The sequence below is a fragment of the Myotis myotis genome, unplaced genomic scaffold, assembly GCF_014108235.1.
Source record: "Myotis myotis isolate mMyoMyo1 unplaced genomic scaffold, mMyoMyo1.p scaffold_m19_p_1, whole genome shotgun sequence".
Taxonomy (NCBI): Eukaryota; Metazoa; Chordata; class Mammalia; order Chiroptera; family Vespertilionidae; genus Myotis; species Myotis myotis.
The window spans coordinates 198,276,422-198,294,611 of record NW_023416313.1 but is presented as its reverse complement, the minus strand read 5'-3'; the positions used below and the strand labels follow the sequence as shown (position 1 = coordinate 198,294,611).

Below are 18,190 nucleotides of genomic sequence, written 5' to 3'. Positions count from 1 at the left end.
ACTAAGATGTTACCAACTGCTCTTCAAATCAGTTGCCCTGGTTATACTTCCATTCCCAGGTCCTATTGCTCCATATCATTACTTTTGGTATTACCCCACTTTTCACTTTTTGCCAATAGGACGGTATCTCATTGTTTTAATTTTCATTTCCATAATTAGTAATGACTTTGAATATGTTTTCATGTGTTTATTGGACATTTGAAAGCTATATAGAATTTGTCTACCTTTTCAGGAGCTGATGTACCATAGTTCAAAATGTAGATATGTTCATTCAGCTAGCTGTTCAGCCATCCAGGAAACATTACTGAATACCTGTTATTTGCTAGGCTCTGTGCTAGATGGTGGTGAAACAAAGAGGATTAAGCTTAGGCTTTATGCTTGAGCAGCTCACATTTTGGGAAGCGGGCCGATGAGAGACAGTATTCCTAGGAAATTATTATTTATCAAGTGACAGAAGTAAGCCCAGATTGTAGTAGGAGCATCCGCTGGGCATCTGCGTAGCCTGAGAAACAAGGAAGCATCCTGAAGAAGACAACACCAGGCAGAGTTGTGGGAGGGCATCCCCAATGCCACCATGTTAGAAAACTTGGACAAGGCCCGGGAGATTCTGTTCTCTGAAATGGTTATCCAGAGTTCACAAACTGGGGGTGAGGCGTAGCAAGGAGGGACATGGGTGGAATCCAACCCCAAACATGTTTGCTTGGCCTATGCAGTATTGGTCTGCAGAATTTTTATTTTTTATATTGATTTCATTGCTAACATTTTAAAATAGGGACCTTTTTTATTTAAAAACTGTTTTAATTTTTTCTAAGACTAGTACCTCTGGACCGGCACATTCCTATGGCCATAGTCAATGCTGAGTAGGCATTGTCTCCTTTGGACGGCCTTCTCAGTCTTCCCCAGTTACATTGTATCTCTCAGGGCTGACACCAAGTGTCAGTCACTGTATGTCTGCTTTTCTTTGTTATAATACAGCTGAGATGAAAATCATATCGTTAACAGTCAGCCTGCTTCCATCATTTTCATAACTTACCTGCCCCTCTAGTCATTTCAGTTTATGATCCCACTTTAATCCTTTAGTGAAATTCCATTCAGCAATTACCAAACTTTCTGGGGCTTTAGCAGACTCAAGAATGCTGAGAAAAATCAGGCAAAAGCTGCATGAATGCCAAGGCCAGTCATTCAAAGGTATTGAAGGTGTGTGTGTGTGTGTGTTTCCTTCCAGGAGTATGGACTGTGTGAGGAGTGGGGCTGCCTCTACCCCATTCCAAGAGAACACTTAATCAGCCTACATCAAAGGCATCTTCTTTATCTTCTAGAAGGAGGAGATCATGAAAAGGCTCTGCAGGTAAGCTTCCAACTTCTCCCATTTGGGCGGGGGTAGGAGGGTACAGGAAGGTTAGTGAAATCAGATGGCTTTGTTCCTGCTTAATTTTGTGCAAATATTTGCAATCTCAGGTCTGCCCCTTCTTGTCCTTCAGGAGGTGGTTATAGCCTAATTCTTGAACAGAATGTGACTAGCTCTGCATTAGGTACAACTGGGTCCAGGATTCTGCTGGATCCTGTCAAAGCCATCATTTGCGGAGCTGGGGGGTATGGTGGAAAAAAATGAGTGCAGAGAAGGGGTTAGTCTGCAATGCATAAATATTTTGTTCTCAAACAAAGCAAGGCTGGACTAGGTGTTCTACAAGCTTCACCTTTCTCCTCTGCCCTCCTACAACAGCTTCTGCAAAGAATTCCTGACCCCTCCATGTGCCTTGAGGTCACAGAGCAATCCCTTGACCAACACCCTAGCTTGGCCACATCTCACTTCTTGGCCAACTACCTCACCACCCACTTCTATGGAAAACTGACTGCTGTTCGACACTGTGAAATCCAGGCACTGTACATGGGATCCAAGGTAAAGAGGACAAGCGGGTATTGGGAAAGCATGCCCAAGGGGCGACTGTTGGCCCAGCTCCCTCGTCAGAATTTGCCCATCAGTGGTTCTTCACCTGCCATCTTTGGCCTGTGCTACATAAAATCTTTACCCTAGCAGCCCACCATATCCTAGCTGAGTCCCTTAGGACTTGTCATTCTCTTACTGCCCCACCTCCAAAGTGAATTTTATCTGGTCCTTTTAAGTTCTCTTTATGCTATCCCTGGCATCGGCTATATCAATTCTGAGCATGTATTAGAATTACCTGGACTTTCTGTTGTTGTTGTTTGTTAATCCTCACCCAAGGATATTTTTCCCATTGATTTTTAGTGAGAATGGAAGGAAGGGCTGGGGAGAGGGAGAGGGAGAGGGAGAGGGAGAGAGAGAGAGAAGAAGAAACATGGATTGATTGCCTCCTGCATGCACCGCAACAGGGGCCAGGGATCAAACCTGCAGTCCGGGTACATGAACTTGACCAGGAATTGAACCCATGACCTGGGCCAACGCTCTGTCCACTGAGCCACTGTCCAGGGCACCACCTGGTCTTTTTAAAAATAACAGCAGTTGACTTCCACCCCCAGATCAATTAAATCTGAATCCCTTTCAACAGGGCCTGGCTATCTTCCAAAGGGATTCTGGTGTGAGGATTTAAAACTACTGCTTGATAAAGGGTTAATTTCTAGGTACTATGATGAGGAAATAGGCCCTTACCTTTGATACATAACCTTGGAGACACTAGTAGAAAAAAATTATAAACTATAAAAAGTAAACAGTGAAGGAGTGTTTGGGGTGAGATGGGGCCTCTGACACTCTTCTCACAATTCTGATTGGCAGTCAGATAGACTGCCCACAAACAGAATGAGCACTGGGACAGTCAGGAATATGACCTCTGGCCCACTTGCTAGGAGTTCAACTACATAAAAGTTCCTGAAGAAAATACATCTTTTTTTTTCTTTTGATGCATTGTACCTAAATGGGGGACTCCTTGAAAACTGGCACTGAGCAGAACCAATGAACATATTTCAAGGCTAATGATAACAGCCTCCAGAAGTTTGGAATATTCATTCACCTATAGGGTATTGGAGGTGCCAGGTTAGGCAATCCACTGATATCATCTTAAACTGCTCATTCTAATAAAGCCTCAAGTGGACAGAACTGTGGCTTTAAAGTGAGACAGAGCTCAGCCATTTCTAGAGGGTCTAGGCCAGAGGTCATTGGTCTACCAGCTGTGGGCTAAATGCACTCCTTAGCCTACTTTTGAAATCAAGATTTATTGGAACACAAGTGCATGCATTCACTTGCATATTATCTGTGGCTTTTTTCCCACTACACTGACATATGGCCCACAAAGTCTAAGATATTTACTGTCTGACTCTTTACAGTAAAAGTTTGCTGACCCCTCCTCTAGGTGAAGGTAGTTGGAGTGTACTTTTTTTTTTATTGATTTGAGAGAGAGAGAGGAGGAGAGAAGCAGGGGGACATCAATGTGAGAAAGAAACATCGATTAGCTGGGGATCAAACCCACAACCTGAGTATATGTCCTGACCAGAAATCAAACCCACAACCTTTTCGTGTATAGGACAATGCTTCAACTGAGTCATATCCTATATAATAAAAGCTTAATATGCCAAGTATCTGACTGTTCAACCAGTCGCTATGATGTACACTGACCACCAGGGGGCAGATGCTCTGACCGGTAGGTTAGCTTGTTGCTGGGGTCCAGCCGATCGGGACTGGATGACAGGGGCTGTACACGCCCTTGAGCCCTCCCACGGTCCCCCCGGGCTGCATTGCAAGAGGGCACAGGCCAGGCTGAAGGACCCTACCAGTGCACAAATCCATGCACTGGGCCTCTAGTAAAATATATAAACATAAATAACAGCATCTATATATGAAACAACTATAGCATTTCTAAAATATTTCTAAAGTATTTATTACCACTTGGTTAACCTTATCTGCTGAATTTTAAGTATCATCTCTAACCCTAAAACTAAATTTGGTTCAATACATATCAAATATTGGGCTGCTAAATGCCATAAAACATGTTATACATATTAATTATGTTAAGTAATTAAAATTTCCACCTATTCGACCACATTTAGTTTTATACACTCCCTTGCAAACTAGTATACTGGACTAAATTTTTAAAAAATTTTTTTATTTATTCAGTTGAAAGAGAAAAAAGAAACATCAATTTGTTGTTCCCCTTATTTATGCATTCATTGGTTGATTCTTGTATGTGCCCTCACTGGGGATCAAACCCACAATGTTGTCATATCAGGACAATGTTCTAACCCCACGGTCAGCAAACTGCGGCCCCTTGAGTGTGGCTCTTCCACAAAATACCACGTGTGGGCGCGCACATACAGTGCGATTGAAACTTCGTGGCCACACTCAAGAGCCAAAGAGCTGCATGTGGCTCGCGAGCTGCAGTTTGCCGACCACTGCTCTAACCAACTGAACTATCCAGCCAGGCTGGACTAAAATTTAATTCAATAAATCAATCATAGTATATCAGATCTATAAGTTATCACCTGAAGAAAAAATTGATAATTTTCATACTGGTTTTTATAAATAAACTTTGCCCAGATCGTGCCCTGGTGGGGTCCCTCAGCCTGGCCTGCACCCTCTCGCATTCTGGCACCCTTTGGGGGCTGTCAGCCGGTTTTGGCCCGATCCCTACAGGCCAGGCCGAGGGACCCCACCATTGCACGAATCCATGCACTGGGCCTCTAGTTTTTTAATATGTTTTTAATGATTTTTTTTTTTGAGAGAGAGAGAAAAGGAAAGATAGAAACATCAATGAGAGAGAAACATGGATTGGTTGCTTCCTGCACACACTGGGGATGGTGTGTGCTACCCAGGCATGTGCCCTGACCAGGAATAGAACCAGTGATCTCTTGGTGCATGGAACGACACTCAACCACTGAACCACACTGGCCGGGCTGGAATGTGCTTCTTGATTGCCTCCTGGAGGATTTAGATAGGAGTCCAGCCTTGCTTCCTACAAGACTACTAGCCAGTTTCAGTAGTTAGCCATGTACCCTTGGTCCCTAGCACCTTCCTTTTCCCAGTAAGAATCTCGGCTTTCTTCTGAGGTTTGGGTACAGTTTTCTTTACTCTATGGATGTACCCCACAAACAGGTTCTGCTGACCCTGCCTGAGCAGCACCGGGCCAGCTATTCACACTTGTCCTCTAAGCCCCTGCTCATGCTAGAGCAGCTGCTCATGAACATGAAAGTGGACTGGGCCACCGTGGCTGTGCAGACTCTGCACCCACTGCTAGCCAGGCAGGAGATCGGCTTCACCATGGACGACGTTGACTCACTGCTCTCCAGATACGCGGGGAAAGCCCTGGACTTCCCATACTCTCTGAGGGAGAAACGATCAGGTAACTGCCAACACCCTGGGCGGTGGGGCGGGGAGGGGGGTGTTCTGCATGGAGTAAGAAAGTACTATGCTACATCCTTAGTTTTAATTTCTCCTCTTTTATTATTTTGAGTTGATGGGGATTGAAAGAGAGTAGGAGAGATACTGGTCTCGGAGGAAGTAGCAAGCTAACCAGAATTTTTAAATGGTAGCTCATCACTGTGTGCTTGATAGCATAAAGGTTTGGGAAATGAACGTATTGGAAGTGGTCTCTGGGTGGCCTTGGTGCAGTAGGCCTTTAAGTGCCGGAATTTTGTATAGAGAGAGTGCTCTATCCCCAGGGTCTCAGCTACCACTGGCATGTGAGCTGACTCGGCCTCTTCAAGAATGAAGAAAATGAAGTCAGTATGGGCTGATGCTCCCAGCAGCTCTTTTTCTTACTCCCTACCCTCCAGGGGTATCATCTTTTGCTTCCCTCTGGACATACTTCGATTTATTTTGTAAAGTCTTAGCATCTACTTTATTTTCTCATGTGCCTTTATAATCATACTTTGTTGAGGACTTTCAGAAGTAGGCTTAGAAGTGCTCTTCCATTCCTTTTATACCTAGTAGGATCATGGAGTGACAGCCAGTGAAAGCAAAAGGGCTTTGAACTAAATACCTACAACAGTGAAGAGGCTTACGGTGGAACGATATTCTGACGGCATTTTCCTCTCTACAGATTCTGAGATTCACCTCCAGGAAACTGTGGGTCAGGCTTCCGACCTCGAGACCTTAACTAGGTCACCATCAGCAGAGTTCTCTCCCGCTACGGCTCCTGGGCAGGGTAAGAACAGGTTCTGAGAGTTTCCCAACTTTTAGTTCAATCTTGCCTATTCTGACTTTCCGATCCTTTTACCCTTTTTTAAAATTTCCCATTACAACATCCTTACTGTTTTTCTTGGTTTGTTCCATTTTGTATAACCCAGAAAATTCAGCATATAGTTGATTCTCATTATTTGTGGTGGTATATCTTTAGTTTCTACTAACACTGACTTAGTGAATACTGAACCATTGCTGCTAGGAAAACTATGTACATGGGTGTATATAGATACATATCACATAATATCTTTTTTTAAATACATTTTTTATTGATTTCAGAGAAAGGAAGGAAGAGGAGAGAGAGAGAGAAACATCAATGATGAGAGAGAATGATTGATCGGCTGCCTCCTGCACACCCCACACTGGGGATTGAGCCTGCAACCTGGGCACGTGCCCTGAATGGGAATCAAACAGTGATCTCGTGGTTCATAGGTCAACACTCAACCACTGAGCCATGCCAGACGGGCAATCACATATATATCATATATATATTTAGATATATATCATATATACCGATTAGATATATATATATCACAGATTATAATCTTAAATTGAAAACAGTTTGTACCAGTAGATTCTATTTTACTTATTTTACAAAAGAGAAAAAGAGGTGCAGCCGTGTTAAGTGACGTGCCTGAGGTCCCCACTGTTGGTGCCAGAGTTGGAATTCAAGCCCTGTCCAGCCAGCCCCAGAGCTGAGTCTCTTGCATGCACTACCCTGTCTCCTACCATCTCTGTCTTCCGTCCTCCGAACTAAAACAAGAAAGCAGAATGTCACCCTTTCAACCTCAGCTGAGAGCCTGCTGTCAGGAGGCTTAAATTACTCACCACTCTGCATGTCTGTGAAAGCACTATAAATATTGATTTTAAGGTTACAAATAAATTTTAGCCGGTAGGCAAATTCACAAATATGGAATCTGTTCATAAGGAGGATTGATTGCATTTAGTCCTCATGTTTATTCTGCTGCTGTGCTGCACTTAATTACTTATGTCCGTCACCCACACAGGGGCAAGCTCCTTGAAGGCTCGGCCATGTGTTGGTCGCCCCTTTTTGCCATCCCTCCCGCTCTCCCGCACAATGGCCTACACTCCAGCCCCTTGCACAATGGCCTACACTCAAAAGGAGCTCAGCAAGTGTTTGTTTTGCCAGCGGTTAGAGCAGGGTTCTGGGGAGAGATCTGTAGCCTCTGTACTATTGTGTGCTGCTGAGAGTCGCTATGTTTTTCAGTTTTCTTTTTCTGTGACCTGCCAACATTGCTCTGCAAGGTGACAAGAAATCTCCTTAGATGCCATAAAGAAAGACTGTGGCATTTCATGGCCATGCTTTGAGAATTAGTCATGCTTCATGGTAACCCTCAGACTTACAGGCGTATGAGCAGCTTCACACGTATCCGCAAGGAGGCCTGAGCAACTTTGGTTTATGTTTTTGGGTTTTTATTTTTGTGTTTTCAAAACACAAAGTAGAGAGAATAGTACAATGAAGTCTTATTACCCAGCTATAATAATTATTGTCTCATGATGACCACTCTTGTTTCATCTACACCCCTGTCCTTCTACTGTATTATGTTGAAGCAAATCCTAGATAAAATTTCATTTATAAATATATCAGTATATATTGCTAAAAGTAAAGACATTTATAAAACAAAACCATAACGTTATTATCATACCTAAAAACAAGTTAATGATTCCTTGTTATTATCAACTACCCAGTCACTATTCAAATTTCCCCAGTTGTCTCGTAAAGGTTTTTTTAGAATTACTTTTTCCAGAATCAAGATCTAATAATGTTCACACATGGCATTTGGTTAAAATATCTCTTAAAGCTCTTTTTTTAAAAATATATTTTATTGATTTTTTTACAGAGAGAAAGGGAGAGGGAGAGGGTTAGAGAATTAGAACATCAGCGAGAGAGAAACATTGATCAGCTGCCTCCTGCACACTCCCTACTGGGGATGTGCCCACAACCAAGGTACATGCCCTTGACTGGAATCAAACCTGGGACCTTTCAGTCCACAGGCCGACGCTCTATCCACTGAGCCAAACCAGTAGGGCTCTTAAATCTCTTTTAATCAATAGGTTCCCTATATCTTCCCTCCCCCCTATTTTTTATTTGTGGAGGAAACTAGGTCATTTGTCCTGAAGCACATCCCTCATGCTGGACTTTGCTGGCTGCTGCCCTGTAGCAATCTGGGTCTTTATCCCTATATTTGTAGTGTACCGGTAGAGATATCTTAGAAACTTGATTTGATTCAGGCCTAATATTTTGGGGTAAGTATGTTTGATGGGTGTTTATGTGCCCCCCATGAGGAGATAAACAGTGTCCAGTGGTCTCTCTTTTTGTGATGCAATCACCCAGTAATGATCATTAACTGCCTTGTTATTTCACTAGGGCAGTGGTTGGCAAACTCATTAGTCAACAGAGCCAAATATCAACAGTACAACGATTGAAATTTCTTTAGAGAGCAAATTTTTTAAACTTAAACTGTATAGGTAGGTACATTGTTACTAACTTAATTAGGGTACTCCTAAGGCTTAGGAAGAGCCACACTCAAGGGGCCAAAGAGCCACATGTGGCTCGTGAGCCGCAGTTTGCCACAGTTTGCCACAGTTTGCCGACCACGGCACTAGGGATTTGTAAAGTGGTGAAATTCTAATTCTCTCACTCCTTCCTCATTTATGAGCTGAACTATTCATCACCTTGTCTCTGACTTCTGGCTCTGACTCCCAGGTGTCACCCTTGTACGTTCCCCCAGTCCGAAGGAGAGGAGTGTCCCACAGAGCCAGCCCCCGCTGGAGTTTGTGCCCCCAGCGACGCCCCCGGGCAGGCACCAGTGGGTACCGGATGAGAGCGAGAGCCTCTGCATGGTCTGCTGCAGGGAGCACTTCACCATGGTGAGCAGCATTCGTCTCTGGCTCTATCTGAAGGAGAAACTAAAGAAAAACTCGAGTTTGTAGTCACCTCATGTCCACAAGAAGATTATTGGTATTTTCAGAAAAATTACCAAATCTAAGACTTTGGATTTATCTTTGATCTGACCAAAGTGTATTTTTTAGATTCAAGCAGGTGGTAGATGTCCTGAAAGAGCCTTAAATTCTAAAATCTTTGCCATTCTCATGAAAAAACATAAAAGAGGCGGACTGATATCACAGGACTCTACACATCAGAAGACCTTGTTCCGAGCTCCCCTGTCTTTCACAATAAGACGGGTGACCTGTAATGATTATATGTGCTGTCTCTGGAAGCAGAAGACCTGGGTTCTCATCTCAGCTCTGCCTCTTATTAGCAATGTGACCATTAACTTCTTCAGTCTCAGCTGCTCACTTGTAAACTCAGGATGATGCGTTATTTGGCTCATGTCATTGTAAGGGCTAATTACATAACAGATGTCACCACACTAACACAGTGCCTGACTGGTATATTACTCAGTCCTGATGAAAACGAGGATGATGTGAATTCTCTGTGTCTGTTTCCTCCTCATTTATAAAAGAGGTGTAATATGTTTACCAATCTCTTACAATGAAATGAGGTAGTGCTTGTGAGATATTTTGAAAAAAGAACACTTTTTCATCATCGTGAATACCCTGGAGAAATCTCATCTGCCTTGGCTGAGAAAGTCCCTCCTTCTCCACTGTTTTTTACTATATATTTACCTGTTGCCTCCACAGACAAGTAGATCTTATCAGGAGCCATTGCTAAACTGTTCATGACTTGGGCATCTTTGCTCATCAGCTGAGAGATAATCTTTAAATCTCAGCTTCTCAAAGGCAAGCACTTGTGTGTTCTTTCTCAACGGAGGCCAGGCACCTGGTGTTCTTAATAAGTCACGGGGCTGACACCAAGGATAAGTGGATTAACACTTCTCCTCACAGTTCCCACAGTCTTACCTACTCTTCCTCCCTGTCCTTCTCTTCCCTCCGACACCCCTCAGTTTAACAGACGTCATCATTGTCGCCGCTGTGGCCGGCTAGTGTGCAGTTCCTGCTCCACTAAGAAAATGGTTGTGGAAGGCTACAGAGAGAACCCCACTCGCGTGTGTGACCAGTGCTACGGTTACTACAACAAAGAGTGAGTGTTCTGCAGGGGGGCTGCTACTGTTACTGACCACTACCCCCTCCCTCAAGTCCTTGCACTCCTAGGAGGCTCATTGTGGAGAGCATCTCAAATCTGGTTACAAAATGTTTTAACTTAACATTCACACTGAAACGCCATGAACTCCACAATGATATGTTTGCCCTTGGTCAGAGAAACTTCTAAGGAAGGAGATAAGGGTGAGAGGAAGCCAATTTTAAGGCTCTGGCGTGATGTTTTCTCTGAGATCAGGACATTTGGTTCTACAGCCCGTGCCCTGACTCAGGTCACTGATCTCAGTTCACCAACCTCCTCAGCTGTGTTACAGCCACTCTCGCTCCAGTTGGTCTCAGCTGGACTCCAAGGGACAGGTTCCTACCTGCTGAATGTTTGGGCATCACTTTCATCAGCTCTAACCTATCTAGTCATCCTGGCTTGTTATCCATAATTAGAAGAGCCTTTCTAGTTACCCTATGTGGTCCTACACACAGTTCACTTGGTGACAAATTTCAGAAACTGCTCATCCCTCTGGCAAGACAGATCAGGGCTGTGTTGGCTGGCTCAGTGTTGCTCAGTTATTCCCACAACTTCTAGCAGCAATGGAGGCTGAAACTAAGACTCCCAGGGCATATGAGCCAAAGCAACTATCCGAAAGCAAAATTACTTTGAATTCTTCACGTTTTACTTACAGACTTAAATAGGTTTTACATTTTGTTCAGAGGTGTAACAGCATTTTTGTGTTCGTTTTAAAATGAACATTTTTTGTCATTATTTACCATGATGATTACTGATCTTATAGGAAGGAAGACATGCCATGCTTATACTATAGTTTCTGTGACCCTGGCATATCACTGCCTCCCTCAGTGTGGGGACGGGAGAATTATCTGTCTACCATACTGCTGAGATTTGAAATGAGCAGTTAGTATTGATGGGGATTCTTTCACTCATCAGTCGCTCAGCAGTAATCACTTTGTTCTCAAGGAGCCCCCAATTAGCGGGGAGGCAGCCAACAAACAGACCACACAGTCATTGAATAACCACAGTGGTCAGGTGGGTCTCTGAGGTGTGGCACCTGAGCTGAGTCTTAGAGGATGAGAAGTTAGTAGGAAAAGAAGCAAAAACAGAGCATGCCCAGAAATGGGAGGAACAACTGTAAAGGTAAGGGTAAGGGTATAGAAAGTGTGGGTCATTGAGTAAGTGTAAGTAGCTAGGAGATGGGCTAAGATTCTGGCCAGTGTACCTTGGACTTAGAGGCTGGCAGCTGAGCCAGGACTTGGGCATTGGCGCAAGGCTTGGAGCATGCCCTTTGACAACATGGGTTGGGGTTGACCAGCAGGCTGCTCGTGCAGGTCATGATTTATGACTCAAGACCTGAGTTCTGGCTTGTAGTGTCACCTGAAGTTGATCAGAGTCAATGGTAGAGTTGACTCTTTTGGAATTTTATGGGTTGAGCACAGGTTGTGAGAGGCAGGAGATAGTCTCAGGAGGTAGCCAGGTCAGATTACAAGGGGGCATTGTCTGCTGAACCGCAATGTGAAATAGTTTTACCCTGAGGAGCTACTGAAGAATTTTAAGCACAAGCATCATTTGACCAGATATGCATTTTTGAAAGCTTGCTGTAGCTGTAAAGTACAGAATGGGCTGACAGAATCAAGGAGACCAATTGGGAAGCTATTGAAAGGGCTCTATCAATAAATGATGAGGACCCTCTCTGAGGCAAGAATAGAGAGAGAGATTGGGACATTTAAAGAGGCAGTTAGGGGATGGAATGGACAGGAATGGGTGAGTGATTGGTTATGACAAGTGAGGGAGAGGAAAGAGTTTTGGATAATTTCCTATCTCACTCAGGTCACGGAGTAAAGGTCAATGCTATACCAAGCTCAAATCAAAGAGAAGGAGGAGAGATTCAGGCATTTCATTTTTTCTTTCTCTGTTTCCAGTGGGCCAGAGGAGAATCCAGGACAACCAGAAGGTAAGGCTGAACCACGTTGCCTGGGACTCTGTTTCTATAACTGGCACCCTTAATGGCACCTCAGTCACTGGTTGGCCCAAGAAAATTCTTCACATTTCAATCAAGTTCTCCCTTAAAGTTTATCATCATATTAGTCTATCATCCTGGCCCATTACTTTCGAGCATTGAGAAGGCCAGTAACCAAATAATTTGGTCCTTAAATTTTAGTTGGTTTAAAAAAATTTTTTTTTAAATATATACGTTTATTGATTTTAGAGAGAGGGAAATGGACAAGGAGAGAGAGAAACATCTATATGAGCGAGAAACGTATATTGGCTATCTCCTGCACACCCCGTATTGGGGGATCGATCCCACAACCCAGGCTGTGCCCTGACCAGGAATCCTTTTGGTATATGGGATGATGCTCATCCAACTGAGCAACACCGGCCAGGGTGTTTTTTTGGTGTTTTTTAACCCCTAGGTTCCTATTCACCATCATACTACCTCCCCAGGCTCCCTCTTTCCCCCTTAATTAACCACTATTAGTAGCTTGGCCTATACCCTTCCACAGCAGGTTAATTTTTGAGTAGCCAGTGGCTCAGCCCTCCATTTGAGAGGCATGAACCTTTCAGGCTTGTGTGACAAACACTGTAATACTCATCCCAGGCCTCCCCTGTGGAAGGAAGTTTGAGGTTCCTTAAGGAGGTCTCCTAGAGGAAATAAAAAGGACCAAGCAAAGAGAAAGGGCACTCAGCAGGCAAGGATCTGCCTGTAATTCACACCAGCTCATGGGGCTGGGCTAGAATGGCCTGCTGGCCAGTGGCTGACACACAGATGGCATTCTCTTCCCAGCCCCGGACAGCGCCAAGAATGAAAGCCCACCATACTCAGCTGTGGTCAGAGTCCCCAAAGCACCTGAGGTAGAATGGATTTTGGACTTGAATGAGGAGGAAAATGAGCTGGTGCGGAATGAATTTTACTATGAGCAGGTAATTGCAATAAAATGCAATGGCCATTTGAGTTTCTTTATGATGTGTAGTAGTATAGAGGGAAATGCAGAGATAGGTGAACACAGCCTGGCCTTCACTTGCTTAGTGTAACAATATGGGAGCTAAGACAAGTATACCAGTTAAGGCAGAAAATGAGGAGCATCATGGGAAATGCATGAGGAGATCAGGAAAGGCTTCCTGGAAGAGGTAGCTTTTAAGATGAGCCTTGGAAGAACGTAGAAGTTTGACAAGCAGAAATATGGGGGTTAGGAGGGGAGTGAAGATAGGGGAAGGGCAAAGTGTACAAAACTAAAACATCTGAGCAAAGGTTCAGTGTTTTAAATTGCAGGTTATACGGGGAATTGGAGATGGTTTAATTTTGAGGGAGAGGGTGTAGGTAAAGAGGTAGTAAAAGATAGGATTAAAACAGGCTAGTTATGTTTAGGGACTTGAATTCTGCAGTAAGGAATATGTCCTTAGTAGGCATCAGGGACAGTGGAAGGTTTTGGAATGTGCTTTTGGAATATGAATTGTCATCAGTGTGTTCAGTGACCTTAAGCAGAGGCTTCTCCAGGTGCTCAGACAAGCAAGGTGACCATCATACTCTAAGCCGGTAATAAAGAAAACTTGTGTTAGTGGGACACAGCCTGGAAAGAGGAGGGGCCTGTGAACATTCCCAGGAAGTAGGTAACACCTGAGCACAGCTGCTTTCCTCCCAATAAGGTGGTGAAACCTAGCAGCCAGTGCTTCATAGATGCTACTTAGAACACCTGGAATTTTTTTATTTCCACTTCCGCTTTGCTGTGGAATGTTGGCTCCTCCTTCAGTGTTTTCCGAGCTTTGTGAAGCAGGAAGAATAATTCCCACAATCTAACTACCTATGGAGAACGCGTGGGTCCTTGAACTCACTGTGTGCTTCTCTCTTCCACACTGGCCAGGCCCCCAGCGCCTCCTTGTGCATCGCCATCCTGAATCTGCACCGGGACAGCGTTGCCTGTGGCCACCAGCTGATTGAGCACTGCTGCAGGCTGTCCCAGGGCCTCGCCAACCCAGAGGTGGACGCAGGGCTGCTCACAGACATCATGAAGCAGCTGCTCTTCAGCGCCAAGGTGATGTTTGTCAAGGCCGGCCGCAGCCAGGACCTGGCTCTTTGTGACAGGTAATGGGAGTAAGCCTGGCAGTCAATTCTATCCAGCTTCTCTTCTGGCCCCACTGTGAGTTTTCACCTCACCATCCTCTCTGACAAGACATACTGAAATGTTTGCATCGCAATTTGATGTTAATGTCATGCTGCTACCAGATCACCCTCCCTGAGCAGCCTGTGTCCTTCCTTCTCTGTCCCTGAGTGCATCCTCAAAGCAAGGATTCTCTAGCTATACCCAGTCAGAAAGAACTCAAAGACTCTGGTTGATTTGTAATTAAAGTCAGTTTAGGGGAGCGCCTTTCATCTCTGTGGAACTTTCTGGCTTTTAAAGATGTGTCCTCCCTGAGTGTCCAGTGCTTACCCTTGACCAAAACTCTACCCCAACCTTGCCCAGATTCAGACTGTGGCCTCAGGGAGTTCTGACGAGAGCTCTATAAAGCACACTGGGGACTGATGTATCCCTGTGTCACAGGCAGGAATCTGAGTCATAAAGTAGAAATATCTTTGAAAAAGGTATGATTAAGCCTCAGGTTCCTGCACAACCTGCCCTGCCTCCTTTTATTAACATGACAATGAAAACTCCCAGTTCCCAGCTTATCCACCCAGTTGTGTGACTCACGTTGTGTGCTCCCAGCACTCAGGCCTAGCCAGATTTGGAAGCAGAGAGCATAATTTTCTTTGACGTGTAAGTACCTCAGGCACTTGCCTGCAAACTCAGCAGCTGGCATGGAGTGCAGTGAATCTCAGCTTTTCCACTTCCAAGCTCTGTCACCTTGGACAAGTCTGTTCACCACTGTGGGACTCAGTTTCCTTTTCTATAAAATGAGTATGGCAATAATACCTATCTCATAGGGCTGCTATGAGGACAAAGTGAGAATATCCACGTAAAGGGCTAAGAACTGGGCCTACTACTCCAAAAATGTTAGCTTTATTATTTTTTAAAAATATTTTCATTGATTTCAGAGAGGGAAAGAGAGAGAGAAACATCAGTGAGAAAAAAATCATTGATCGGCTGCCTTCTGCATGCCCCCTACTGGGTATCGAGCCCACGACCTGGTCATGTGCCATGATCTGGAATGGAACCGTGACCTCCTGGTTTATAGGTCAACCCTCAACCACTGAGTCACACCAGCCAGGCAGCTTTATTATTTTTATTAACAAAAAACAAAAGGTTGAGAAAGATAAAAGGAGGTGGAACAAAAAATGGAAGGAAGTTTGAAGAAGTTAATTTCACTCATATCAAGAGGTACGAGATTCTACATCATCTTTCAAGTTCATAAATTAATAAATAGATGTACCATGTTAAATAAAGTTTATAAATAACCATGAAAAGAACCAAAAAGCTACCAATTTATCAGAAATGGAAAAGAGGGGGACATGGAGACAGAAACCCCTTCATATAACAAAAAGGTAAACTTAAGGCAAAAATTAAAATATATCTAAATACAGCATGGGGCAAAAGTAGGTTTACAGTTGTAAGTATGTGAAGCACAGTTTATTCTTGTATTTATTATTGTGTTATTTTCCATATGAACAACTATAAACCAACTTTTGCCCCACCCTGAATATCTTGAATATCAATAATGTAAATGATATTAAAGTTTTATTTTAAAAAAAGGATACTCAGATTGGGAGGGGAGAACAGATTTAACATTAATTCCTATACTTCCTTCAAAATCTATTATAGACTAGAGGCCCAGTGCACGAAATCTGTGCACTGGTAGAGTCCCTAGCGGCTGCTGGCTGCCAGCCAGGTACTCCCTCTCTTCCCCCAGCTGGCCACACCCCCTGGACAAACTCTCGGTCGAGGGGACAATTTGCATACTACGCTTTTTTTATATAGGATGGAGGAAATATCCGCTTTAGGCTGAGGGCAGCAGAAGTTAAGGAAGTCCTTAGTTCAGTGGGATTCTCACCCACCGCCAGGGGGCTGGGGCTTCAGCAGTGGTTTCAGATTGCACATTCTTTCCCCCTCCCCCCCGATTCAGAGACACCCACTCTGGAGAATCACTGTCTTTGTGCCCATTTGCTGAGGGGAGTGGATACATCTCCCATGTGTGTTTAGAATTCTTGGTTTGCAGAGTATTTTTCTACTGTCTTTAATTCATAAAAAAACTCACACTCCCCTGTTACAAATGAGCAATATGTAGTGATAACAAATTTGCTTTTACACGCTGTACTTTCCTACTCCGTTCCCACAACCTTGAGAATCAGTACCACACTGACTCCCTGTTCAAGGAAATCGGTGGACAAGTCAGGATCCACAGGGTCTTTTGCTAGAGTTATGTTACAAGATTTAAGAACCTTGAGCACTAGACAGAATGATCCAGCTCTCTGGCTTTCTGTTATAAGGTTTTGCCATCACCAGGTGTTGGGAACACTGAAAGGTGGCAGTCCGAGTAGGCTGTGATGAGAGCCCATCCTTAGCCCAGGGAAAAGATGTCAAGTCCAGGAGACTGGAATCCGAGGAAAAGGACAGGAAGGTCTGCCCAGCAGACCTCCGGTAATGGCAGTGATGGGAGCCCTGTGCTGAGCAGGAGTGCAGGCCGTCCATACAGTCTCTGTGCAAGCAGGGTTCAAAAGGACCAAAAAGCAAACAGGAAACTTGAGAGCCTCCAGCATTCAGTGTAAAGGCCTTGCCTCAAGTAGAAGACCTGAGAGGCCCTGCTCCACATGTTAAGACCTAACATGTAATGAGCGCCTGCGAAGTTCCCGACACTGTCCTCAGCCCTCTCACTTGGGCTATTTCATTTTTATATTCATTTTACAGATAAGTAAATTGAGACAGAGAAAGGTTAACTAGTTTGCCCAAGATCATAGAGCAGCTAAATGATGGGGTTGAGATTCAGAGTCCGGCTCCAGCCTTCTCTCGTAGTGTCTCTGTATCTCTCAATTCCCACTATCACAGTTCCGTTGGAAATAAATAGAACACCTTTAAGCAGCAACTATTCTTAGTAAGACTCTGTGGAGCCTCATTGCCTTGTCCTTTTCCTCCCCGTAGCTACATCAGCAAGGTAGATGTACTGAATATTTTAGTTGCTGCTGCCTATCGCCACGTGCCATCTCTGGATCAGATCTTGCAGCCGGCTGCAGTAACCAGGCTAAGGAACCAGCTTTTGGAAGCTGAGTACTACCAACTAGGTGTTGAGGTGAGACAAAGACAAAGATTACTTCTACCCCACTGTAATAAAATGCCTCGCCTGGCCTTGCAAACAGGTATTGCATCTCAGTAGTTCTTGGCCATGAGCAAGTATCTAGGGCATGACCAGTTTGCCTGGGGTGGTGGTGGCGGCAGGGTGGGGGGGGGGGTATGATTGGCAACAAGGGGATAGAATAGGCCTTCGGGACTCTCAGGCCTTGACGTAAATACCTCTAACTACAGGAGCTATTTTTCCTCCAGGTCTCCACAAAGACTGGGCTGGATCCCACTGGGGCATGGCATGCTTGGGGAATGGCCTGCCTCAAAGCTGGGAACCTCACTGCCGCACGGGAGAAGTTCAGTCGCTGTCTGAAGCCCCCGTTTGACCTCAATCAGCTGAGTCATGGCTCAAGACTGGTACAGGATGTGGTTGAGTACTTGGAGTCCACAGTGAGGCCACTCCTATCCTTGGTAAGAGCACTGTGGATGGAGGGTCCGCTCAGGGAGGGAGGCCCAGGAGCAGTAATGACCTGGGGACACGATCAAGTTCCACTCGGCTGACGGTGGCAGGCTTGGGTTTTGTTCGTTCTATTATAGTTTGATAAGTAACTATATATGGTTAGATAAGTAATACAGAATCACATTTTTTTTAAAGCAAGCTACAGAAAACTACTTTTAAATGATAAAAATAACATATAATCTCATACCCAGATTTAAATAGTATTTAGATTTTGGTGAACCTTCTATGTT

The 18,190-nt window shown here is 44.4% G+C and overlaps 1 protein-coding gene across 13 annotated transcripts in view; it reads left to right on the top strand.

The window, feature by feature from the left end:
* The window catches only part of ZFYVE26 (zinc finger FYVE-type containing 26), a 66,507-nt gene that overhangs the window by 34,741 nt on the left and 13,576 nt on the right, over positions 1-18,190 (top strand). For all 13 annotated transcript variants that reach the window (XR_004967783.1, XR_004967782.1, XR_004967784.1 and 10 more), the window contains 11 exons: positions 1,226-1,348; positions 1,724-1,900; positions 5,063-5,309; positions 6,009-6,113; positions 8,877-9,040; positions 10,078-10,214; positions 12,158-12,189; positions 13,021-13,157; positions 14,096-14,316; positions 17,303-17,450; positions 17,702-17,911. Coding sequence is in view for 8 of the 13 variants with exons in the window: in XM_036310797.1 (XP_036166690.1) it covers positions 1,226-1,348; positions 1,724-1,900; positions 5,063-5,309; positions 6,009-6,113; positions 8,877-9,040; positions 10,078-10,214; positions 12,158-12,189; positions 13,021-13,157; positions 14,096-14,316; positions 17,303-17,450; positions 17,702-17,911 (1,701 nt within the window). In the remaining 5 variants the exon portion in view is untranslated. The remainder of the gene's footprint in view (positions 1-1,225; positions 1,349-1,723; positions 1,901-5,062; positions 5,310-6,008; positions 6,114-8,876; positions 9,041-10,077; positions 10,215-12,157; positions 12,190-13,020; positions 13,158-14,095; positions 14,317-17,302; positions 17,451-17,701; positions 17,912-18,190) is intronic.